The sequence below is a fragment of the Hevea brasiliensis genome, chromosome 10, assembly GCF_030052815.1.
Source record: "Hevea brasiliensis isolate MT/VB/25A 57/8 chromosome 10, ASM3005281v1, whole genome shotgun sequence".
Taxonomy (NCBI): domain Eukaryota; kingdom Viridiplantae; phylum Streptophyta; class Magnoliopsida; order Malpighiales; family Euphorbiaceae; genus Hevea; species Hevea brasiliensis.
Window position 1 is genome coordinate 44,640,247 of NC_079502.1, and position 11,965 is coordinate 44,652,211.

Consider the following 11,965-nt stretch of genomic DNA (forward strand, 5'->3'; position numbering starts at 1 on the left):
CCCATTTGCACTTCACTTCTTTTATTTTTCTTTAATTTTACTTGATCTTTATTAATCCAATTTATGACTCCTCTCTCCAGTTTAAGTGTGATTCCAGACATCCTAGCAGTCCCAACAAACATTAGTCATAGGAACAGTAGAATGTACTGAACTACCTAAAGTGAGAGCGCTACAATTCTTTCCTTCTAAATAAAATTTCATCCTTGAAATTTACCTGATACAAACAGTTGAGGGAACTATTGCCTCATCGTCTCTTCACTCTCCTAAGTTGCCTCTTCATTATTGTGATGCCTCCAGAAAACCTTCACCAATGGAATTTATTTGTTTCACAGTTTTTTAATTTCTCGAGCCAGGATCCTCATGGGTTCCTCTTCATATGTCGAATCTAGTTGTTTTTTAATTTCCTCCATTGAAATGACATGTGAAGGGTCTAATCTATATCTCCTCAGAATCGAAACATGGAACACGTTATGGATCTTATCCAGCTCTGGTGGTAAAGCTAGCCTATAGGCTCCTAGACCCACATGCTCAATGACTTCAGATGGGCCAATAAACGTAGGGCTTAATTTACCCTTTCTACCAAATCTCAACACCTTCTTCCATGGCGAACCCATCAAGAATACCTTTTCACGTACTTCATATTCTATGTCCTTCCTCTTCAAGTCAGCATATGACTTATGTCTGTCTGAGGCAGATTTCAAATTAGTTTTGATCAATTTCACCTTTTCCTCAGTCTGTTTCACTAGTTCTGGCCCCACAAGTTTATCTTCACCCAATTCTGTCCAACACAACGGTGTTCTGTACTTTCTCCCATACAGTGCCTCATATGGAGCCATTTGTATACTACTCTGGTAGCTATTATTGTAAGCAAATTCTGTTAGTGGGAGGTATCTATACCAACTTTCCTCAAACTCTAAGACGCAACTCCTGAACATAACCTCAAGCACCTATCACATACTTCATGTTATTACTATTATTTCAGTTTAACATTTATAACAATTCAATAAGTTTTAAGGTTTACCTAAATCATCCATTTCGACTGTCCATCCATTTGAGGATGAAAATCCATACTCTAGTGGAGTTGTGTACCCAAGGCTTCCTCCAACTTCTTCTAAAATCTAAATGTGAACCTCGGGTTTTTATCAGATATAATGAAAATTGGGACTCCATGTAGCTGAACTATCTCACTAATGTATAACTCTACTAGTTTTTCTAATGAATAGTTGGTTTTGACTGGCAGAAAGTATGCTGACTTAGTCATTCTATTCACTATCACCCATACTGCATCATGTTTCTTCTGGGTGAGTGGTAGACCACTAACAAAATCCATGGTGGTGCGGTTCCATTTCCATTTAGGTATGTTTATGGGCTGTAACAAACCTAGTGGAACTTGGTTCTCTGCTTTGACTTGCTGACATGTTAAGCATCTGATTACATAGTCAGCAATGTCCCTTTTCATACCAGGCCACCAATATTGGGACTTCAAATCATGGTACATTTTTATACTCCTTGGGTGCATGGTGTAGAAGCTATTATGTGCCTCTTTCAGTATACTCTTCTTCATTTCCCTATCATCAGGTATACATATTCTTCCCTTATAGTACAAGCACTCATCCTCTTTCACCTCATACTCAGTCTCCTTCCCCTCTTTGGTTTTGCCCATTACGGTCACTAGTCTCTCATCCATCTTTTGTCCCTCCTATATCTGCTGTAGCAGGTTTGCCTTTACTTGTAACTCAACCAGAATAGCTCCATCTTAAGCTAAGGATAAATGGGCATTTAAGGATCTTAGTGTTGCAATAGACTTCTTGCTTAGAGCATCAGCAACCACGTTTGCCTTCCTAGGATGATAATCTATCACACAATCATAATCCTTCAGGAACTCAATTGATCACCACTGTCTAAGGTTGAGCTCCTTCTAGGTTGGCAAATATTTTAAACTTTTGTGGTCTGTGTATATGTAACATTTCTCACCATACAAGTAGTGCCTCCATATATTCAATGCAAAGATAATTGCTGCTAACTCTAGATCATGGGTAGGGTAGTTCTTTTCATGTGGCCTTAGCTTCTGAAAGCATAGGCAACCACTTTCCCTTTCTGTATCAGAACACACCCTAGCCCATTATGAGAGGCATCAATGTAGACCACAAAGTCCTTCCCAGATACAGGTTGTGTTAACACTAGTGCCTCTATTAACATAGCCTTCAGCTTTTAAAAACTAGCTTTACACTTGTCATTCCAATCAAATTTTGCATTCTTATGCAACAACTTGGTCAGTAGAGTAGCTATTAGAGAAAACCCTTTCACAAACCTTCTATAATACCCAGCTAGCCCCAAGAAACTTCTGACTTCAATTGCGTTCCTGGGAGGCTTCCATTCCATTACAGCTTCAATCTTCTTGGGATCTACTCTAATCCCATCGGCTGATACTATGTGTCCTAGGAAAGCAATCTCATTTGGCTAGAATTCACACTTGGACAGCTTAGCATAAAACTTCTTCTCCCTTAGAGTCTGCAGAACAATCCTTAAATGCTCATCATGCTCCTCTTTGTTCTTAGAATACACTAGGATGTCATTAATAAAGACCACTACAAACCGATCTAAGTATGGATGGAAGATATGGTTCATAAGGTCCATGAAAGCTACTGGTGCATTTGTTAACCCAAACAGCATCACCAAAAATTCATAGTGCCCATACTGGGTCCTAAATGCAGTCTTAGGCACATATGTATCTTTTACCCTCAGTTGATGATACCCTAATCTTAGATCAATCTTGGAAAATACACCTGCGCCCTTCAATTGATCAAATAAATCATCAATTATGGGTAATGGGTACTTGTTCTTCACTGTTACTTTGTTTAGTTGCCGGTAATCAATGCATAACCTCAAAGTCCCATCCTTCTTTTTCATAAATAGCATTGGAGCTGCCCATGGTGACACACTGGGGCATATAAACCCCTTATCCAATAACTCCTGCAATTGGATTTTTAACTCCTTCAATTCAATGGGTGCTATCGTATGAGTAATTGAGATTGGTGCTGTGCCCGCATCACCTCTATGGCAAATTTCACTTTCCTTTCTGGTGGCAAACTAGGCAACTCCTCAGGGAAGACATCGGGGAAGTCACATACAGTGGAAATGTCACGGAGACTAGACCCAGCCTTTCTCATATCAATAAAATGTGCCAGATAGGCTTCACAACCCTTCCTAGTCAGTCTCTTTGCAGCAGTAGCTGAGATGACATTAGACAAGAAATCTATCCTTTCACCCACAGCTGTGATCTCTTCATTCTCAGGAGTTTTCAAAGTAATTCTTTTCAATCTACAATCGAATATTGCCTGATGATTTGATAACCAATCCATCCCAAGGATTACATCAAACTCATGGAAGGGTAACTCAATTAGGTCTGCCAAGAACTCATACTCCTGAATCCTCAATAGGTAACCTCGGTACACTTTATTTTTCACCACACTGTAGCCTAATAGGTTAGTGACATACCTCTACTTGAATTCCCCTTTCCATAGGCAACTTAATGCAAATGTAGGAATGAGTGGATTCTGGATCCACCAATGCTTGCACAGGTATATCATAAAGTAGGAATGTACCCCTGATCACATCCGGAGCATCTTGCTCCTCTTGTGCCCTCATGGCATGTGCTCTAGCTGGCCCGTTTGCCTCTGGCCTCTCAACTGTCTCTGATATAGGCCTCTGTGAAGTACCAGCTACCTCTGATTTACCCAATCTCCTACCTTTTTGAGTTGTAGGGGCAGGTCTATCTGCTTGTGCTGGGGCAGCTGAAACATTTCTCTGAGGACAATCTCTCACTTGATGTTTCATAGACCCACACTGGAAGCATCCTTTAGTCAGTCACCAACACTCACCTCTATGCCACTTATTACAATGTGGGCACATTGCTGAAACTGCTGGGGCTGATCCCCTAAACACCGTCCCTAGAGAGCTGCCCACTGATGGAGTGGACTGACATCTCCTAGGTGTAGATTGAGGTCTAGACCTCTATGACTGGCCCTGACTCTTTGTCCGGCTATGACCCTAAGCCTGGGGACCTCTATACTTCTTACTGCGTGCAGATGAAGAACTAGCTTGACTCGGACCCCTCTTATGCTACCTGTCTCATATGCTCTGCTCATCATGTTTAACCCTCTCTACCTTTAGTGCAGCCTCAACCAATTGTGAGAAGTCTGTGATCCTCAAGGCTGTGATAAGCAACTTAATGTTATCATTTAGCCCCTCTTCAAACCTTCTGCATCTCGCAGCTTCAATGGGGACTATTTTTCTACCATATTTACTCAATCTGACGAATTTCTGCTTATACTTTACCACAAACAACTGTCTCTATCTCAAACTAATGAACTCTGTCCTTTTAACTTCCAAATATATCTGATTGATATATTTCTTCCCGAACTCTGCTAAGAACAAATCTCAGGTGATCTACTCTGGCTGAATTACACAACAGACTATATCCCACCACTGAAATGCATCCTCCTGGAGTGGAGATACTGCATACTCTAAACTCTCCAGGAGTAGAGTGAAGCTGTTGAAGAACCCTTTCTGTCCTTTCCAACGAGTACTCAGTAGTAGACGGGTCATCTTCCTTTTTACCCTTGAAGTTAATGGCTCCATATTTTCGAAACTTTTCCAAATGAGATTTTTGTGGAGGTGGCAGAGGTTGTGGTTGTAGTTGTGGGGGTGGAATAGCCCTAGTCAATTATTTAAAGAAGGCAGTCATCTTCTCAAATAATGCCTGCTGAGGCTGTGCAGGCTCCCCTTATACTGGAATGGCAAGATCACCCCTCCCTCCAACATCCCCCATAGATGGAGCATGACTCTCCACCTCTTCCTCAACAGCTTTCTGGGATGCATGATCCATGCTATAACCTATAATAAACAGAGAAACAGATCTGCATTAGTGTCACCTCAACTCTTACAAATGCAATGCATGGTATGCACTCTATCTAGGTCCAGAAATGCCTAAATCGTGCTCTAATACCACAAAATGTAATACCCTTTACCCCGGTCTATAGTGTAGCTAAGTAAGCCATGCCACATTTTGTGCCCGACCATCTTATCTGATCTTACTTTATTTCTTAGTAATTATATTTCATTTATTATTTTAAATTTCAAAAGAAATTAAAGGGAGAAACTAATGGAGTTTCCCCTATTTTATTAACAATTGACGATTTCCCACCTGTTAAAATTTTTCATCAATATTCATAGATTCCAAATTCATTCATCATTTCATAATTTCATCATCCATTCAAAATTTCAAATCATACTCATTCCATTCATACTCAGTTTAAATATGAAATTTTACAAACTTCATTAATTTACAATAATATACACATGAATACAAGTTCTTAATATACATTGCATGCTTAATATTAATTGCAATGATAAAAAACAAAGTACATCAGCTCGATGGACCCTACCAATGCACTGCAGTGAGGTGACACAGCTGACACAATGCAGTTTGATCTCAGGTAATCCCAGTCAATCGTCTACTAGGCCTTATCCTTCTCTCCAGTACATACACGTAGCAAAAATCAACGCACTAAGCATAACACTTAGTGGTGCAATAATAATGTAAAAATAAACTAAATAGTTTGAAATAAAGAAATTATGCCCTTATGCCACACAGGATATATTTTTGATAACTATTTATAATATATTTAATTTATTGGTTTTTCTATTCATTATTTATTAGTGAATTTTTAGGACTTATTTTAATGCCCAAGTAATCTATAAAGATTGACTAGACTAGATAAACTGGTAATCTAGCACTAGGTATCAAGTACCACGGGCCATCACACCATCGGTCACATAGTGTCTGCCAGATGTGCAACAGAATGACTAAAGAGACATAACATAAATTGGGCATAAAGCCATGTGTATATGAAAAACAATGGAATGGCTATAAGCTATAAATCATAAAATGGCATTAGAAGCCATAAATCACAAAATAACACAAAGCCATATGCAGTACAAGTCAAAACTCTATTGGCATGCCAACCTATCCAAACCAATCACAAAGACTAGGTATACATGGGCACATTAGTACTTTAAGCATTTGTTCTTTACATTATGTTATTGCATTTACTATTTATTATATTATTCATGCTCAATCTTGGTTATGCCATTCATAATGGGAACACAAGCCCTAATTTCATATTCATCGCACATTTTAGTTCATTAAACCATTGGCATTAATTGCCAACCATAATTCAAGTCATTTTAGGAGTATTTCAAACATTTTAGAATTTTAAACTTGAGTTCACTATTGCATTAGACCAATCTACAGTAGAAATTTGACCTCACTTTCTTCACCAAAATTATTCCTTAATGCGTTAACTTTAATTCCCTTTTTGAATCACTCAATTTGAAGTTTCGTAGCTCAAGATATGGTCAATTAACCAAGACTGGTTCATTGACCCTTCTGCTATTCCAAAATCTAACAGATTCTGGAACCTCACTTTGTCTAGCCATTTAGACAAGCTACCATCATGTTTTGGCCTGATGTTCTGCATATAAGTTGTTCCCCTATGTGTCCTGGTTGCGCAAGTTCAAAATCATAAATTTTCAAGTTATGTATGGTGAGTTATGGCAATTTAACTGACCTAGACCATAAACCCTACACCTGCAGGATCTCATATTCAAATCAGTGTATTACATTTAACTTTTAGAGCTCTTACACTCAAAATTGGAGTAAGGTGTCACACCCTACTCCTCTGTAAGGTATAACATGATCCCATAGTATACCTAATGAATTACCAACTTCGTTTACCGATAACCCATTAAATACACTACAAGGGATTTTAAACCTTTTCTTACTTCATTTTAGAGTGGTGAGCACTATTTAATGGTGTTAAAAAAATTTTTTGAACCGAAGTGAAATAGCTAACATATTTGAAGAATTAACAATTTCTACAAAAATTTTGGCAGGGTGCCATCTGTATTTTGAATAAAGCAGTTCTTCAAAAACCTATAAAAAGCCACTTCAATTATTTTGTTCAATCACCGAACTCCAATATTCAATCAACACAATAAGTTTCTCAATAATTGTCAACTCAAATCCACAATAATTTTCCAGTGTTTTCAAAAGCTGAGATAAAAGAAATATATCACAAATTTACAAGCCATAATAATTTACAATTTATTTTACAACTTCAATATACAAATTTAATTTACAACTGCTCAAAACCAAGAACACTATAAACCTACAGTGAGCATACATTACAATATAAAATGCAAAATACGGTATACTCAATATACCCGATGATCTCTTAATGAAACACTAGCAGCCTAGTCTGCTGCCCTGTCAGTCTGTCTACCCGCGATAGCAATGAAAAGCTATCGTTGAGCCAATGTCTCAGTGGTGCACAACATTAACACAATGTAACTTTAAATCACAAATCATAAGTCATATAAATAGTGGATACTTAAAACATAGTTAAATTCAAAAGACAATGAATGTCAATAAGAATTTAAACTCCATTTCACAATATCAAAATGAATATCAATAAATCACACACACACAGAGCTTAATCATGTTGCCAAAGTTCAATTCATCCCAAAAGTCGATGGCTAGTGAGGAATTCAATTCATCCCAAAAGCCAATGGCTAGTGAGTAATAACATAGCTAGCTAGCAATAATATGAGTACTCATTCCATTCATTCTCAATAGGCACACACATCAACACTTCAGCCAGAGAGGGAATTCAAAGTCAATTAATCCCACTAGACAAGCTAGCGAGGAATTCAATCAACATACATGATAGCTGCGGTTTCAAACCATTTACAATGCTTTTCAATCAATAAGTATCCATCAAATATCATTCAAACAATTTTTCACAATTCAAAACAATAACATACAAAAATTCTCATAATTTATTTCAATTGAAAAGTCAAAAGAAATAACCGTTGTGCACAAACCTCTGATAAATGTCTCTTGGCCCTGACTCAGTGTTTCCTTCCCTTTCCCTGAGTCTTTGCTAACTGAAACACACAATTTGAAGTATTTCAGTACTCATTTAAACTGTCTCTAAGAATAAAGCTTAATAATTAACTTATTGAATTCTATTATTTCCTTAGTCAACCTAAGATGTTGACCCTCGATGCACTCTAGGTGAATTAGGTTTTAATGTTACCAATATGTCACATTTGTAGCCTTTTAGTATTGGTATATGTTACCAAATTCATTTTCATGTATATTGCATTTTATTGCAATTTGTCGGATTTCGGTATGCTAATTTGACCTAACCGGATAACCTAGTTTCCTCAGTTTTCGAGTTTCGGTCCAAACTACAAAATTGTAGGTCTATGTCTTATTGCACCGGGGCAAATTTTTGGTCATTTTGAGTTGTGTAGACCAAGTTTTGGTCAATTTATAAATGCTGGACAGAATGCACCAAAAAGGTAACTTTAGGTCACTTTTGGTTCAGCCAGTTTTTGGACCTGAACTTGTACAAGCTATTTGGCTTTGTTCTGGCCATTTTTGGGCTTTGGTGTCTCCATAATAATTGTAGATATATGTCTCAACTATTCATGGTAAAAATTTCAGGTTAATTGGACCTTTTTTGAGTGAGTTATGGCCAAAACACTAACTGCTGCCCAAATAGTCAATTTTTAGGTTTTCAAAGCATTAATCCGGATTTGGTCATTTTTCAAGTCACCTTCTAGGCAGAATTTTTGTAAGCTTCCATCATGAAAGTTAGCACATTTTGTGCCTAGTTTTACCTCCAATTAGTCTCATACTAATTGGAGCCACAGACTTAAGGTTCTAAGCTAAAACATACACTGCCCTATTACAATTTGTTCATCCTTTACCAATTACATATCCTATGCTTACTAAGTTCTCTTCCATGCCAATTCTGGTTGTACCATACCATTAACACATTTAGCAACACATTTTTGGTCATTTTGGAAGCTTTTAACCACTCTCAATAAACACACTATAATACAGAATTTTCCAAGTCCAATTACAATAATTAACCACAAGACATACCTCATTTATATGTCCAAATTCAAACCACTATGCACATATCCAAATGCAAACAATTATTCATATACACATGCTGCTATCAATGACAACATAATTCAACAATATTTCATGAACTCAAACACTTCAATTTTCTTCATGAGGCTGCCACAAGTTTACACATACCCATCAATTTTCATTTTTACTTTTCAAGCTTACAAATCAAACCTTACACATGGAATTCAACTACAATACAATCAAACATTTAAATCATCATTCCAATCACTATTTACGTGCAAGAATAAGCTGTTCTTATTGAGGTTCCATGGCTGCCAAAATTAGGTTCCTCAAATAATTCATCAATAATAAAAATTCTTCCATAAATCAACTACCCACAACACCCACACAAACTTTAATGAAGCAAAAATGGAAAACAAACACTTACTCAATTTGAAGCTTGTTAAAAACTCATCAAAACCTATCTTTCTTGCTCCCTAATTGCTGCCCAAGGTGTGGTGATCACTTTTAGTGAAGGAACTATAGTGAAATGAAGCTTGGAATGGGAGTGCATGTGGCTTGCTCCATGGACGGCAATGGAGCTTTAATGGTGGTTCATATGACTGTTTGTTATGAGGTTGAAGATGAAGTGGTTTCTGCCCCAAATATGATATATTATATGTCCACTAATCCCTTTAGTGGAGCACTAAATCAATTAAAATGTTTGTTTATTCCAACATTTCCAATTTCTCACATTTTCCTCCTATCTTTTGCTATTTAGATTATGTACCACAATTTTAATTTTTCATGACATTTTCCTAGTGTAATATCATGTATTTTTAATGGACATTTAGGTCAAAAGACAACTCGGGGTGTCAAATGACCACAATGCCCCTGTTCGGTTGCATTCCTGATTTTTCGGTAACACCGATTTTTGTCATTTTCTCGATTTCTCATTTTTTTGTACTAATTAATTAATTTTTCTTTGATATTTCTAATGATATTTATACTTCAATAAATGTTTATTTAAGTCCTAAAAATATTTTCCATGGTTCCCCGCAGTCTAGGGCTAGTCAACGGTCCATGCCGCAACTTCCCGGTGCGGTCACCCATCGCTATGGTTTTCGACTCGTTTAACTTGGTTACATTTCATTGCTATTATTTTTCCTTTGTTTCTCTTGTATTTTATTTTCTTGTATTTCATTATTTTATGTCTCCTTATCCATATCTACGTGTAGTTCTAGGCATCCTAGCTGTCTGGATAATAATGGTCACCGGAACAGTAGAACGCACTACCGAACATAGGGGTGTTACAATTCTCCTCCCCTTAAAATAAATTTCGTCTCGAAATTTTACCTGGCATCAGTTTCTGAACAACTGTGGGTGCTGTCTCCTCATGTCCTCTTTACGTTCCAAAGTAGCTTCCTAGCCTGAATGATGGTTCCACAGTACTTTAACCAGGTGTATCTGTTTATTCCTCAGCTGCTTCACTTCATATGCCAAAATTTCTATGGGTTCTTCCTCACATGAGAGGTCTTGATTTACCTCAATCTCTTCAACTGATATAACATAAGATGGGTCAAATCTGTACCTCCTTAACATGGACACATGGAAGACACTGTGTGTCCTTTCTAGCTCTGGAGGTAATGCTAACCGATTTGCCAAAGGACCCACTCTCTCCAGAACCTCATATGATCCGATGAAATGAGGACTCAGTTTCCCCTTTCTGCCAAATCTCATAATCCTCTTCCAAGGAGAAACTTTAAGGAATACCTTATCACCCACTGCATATTCAATATCTCTTCTCTTCAGATCAACATAGGACTTCTGACGGTCTGATGCAGCCTTGAGTCGATCTCTGATCAATCTGATCTTTTCCTCTGTCTGCTGAGAAATTTCTGGCCCAATCATCTTTCTTTCACCTACTTCATCCCAACATAGGGGAGTTCTGCACTTCTTGCCATATAAAGCTTCATATGGAGGCATCCCAATGCTTGATTGATAGCTGTTGTTATAAGCAAACTCAATCAAAGGCAAGTGTGTATCCCAACTACCTTCAAACTCAATCACACAAGCCCGTAGCATATCCTCTAATATTTGAATTACCCTCTCGATCGCCATGCATGCATGGGTGGAATGTCAGGTCTTGAAGTTCAATCTAGTTCCTAGGGCTCTCTGAAGACTACCCCAGAATCTAGAAGTGAACCTAGGATCTCTATCAGATACAATCGATACTGGCACTCCATGCAATTTTACAATCTCACATATGTACAATCTGGCCAATCTTTCCAGGCTATAGTCCATCCGAACTGGCAAAAAGAGAGCAGACTTGGTTAGTCTGTCAACTATAACCCATACTGCATCATGACTCTTCTGTGTCCTCGGAAGTCCCGTAACAAAATCCATAGTTATCCATTCCCACTTCCACTCTGGTACTGGTAATGGATGTAACAAACCAGCTGGAACTTGATGTTCTGCCTTTACTTGCTGACAAGTTAGGCATTTGGAAACAAATTCAGCTATATCCCTCTTCATACCCATCCACCAGTAATGCTCTTTCAGCCCTTTGTACATTTTAGTTCCACCAGGATGCATAGCAAAAGGAGACTCATGTGCCTCCTTCATAATGATCTGTCTCAAGTTAGCATCATTAGGAATGCACATTCTGCCTTGATGTAATAGTAAACCATCATCTCTCACAAAGAATTCGGGTTTCTTGCCCTGCTGGACTTCATTCAGTAGCTTCTGATATTTTTCATCATTCTGAGTAGCCATTCTAATCTGATCAATCAACACTGGCTGTACATGCCATGTAACTACTGTCTGTCCCTCATCATCAACCTTTAAACTGGCATGCTGTGCTTTCAACTCATGTACCATGGACAAAGGAGAAACTCTGAGACTTGCCATAGTCTTGCGACTTAAGGCATCAGCCACCACATTTGCTTTCCCTGGCTGATAGTCTATTAAACAATC

The 11,965-nt window shown here is 37.9% G+C and overlaps 1 protein-coding gene across 1 annotated transcript; it reads right to left on the bottom strand.

Moving 5' to 3' along the window:
• Window positions 1-326: 326 nt before the first annotated feature.
• On the bottom strand, window positions 327-836 carry LOC131169355 (uncharacterized). Its single transcript, XM_058128576.1, has one exon. The coding sequence runs from the start codon at window positions 834-836 to the stop codon at window positions 327-329; it is 510 nt and encodes a 169-aa protein (XP_057984559.1).
• Between the last annotated feature and the right edge of the window lie 11,129 nt (window positions 837-11,965).

Bases quoted from the DNA above. Each gene is read 5' to 3' on its own strand.
- LOC131169355 (XM_058128576.1), bottom strand. From the start codon at position 836: ATGGCTCCATATGAGGCACTGTATGGGAGAAAGTACAGAACACCGTTG.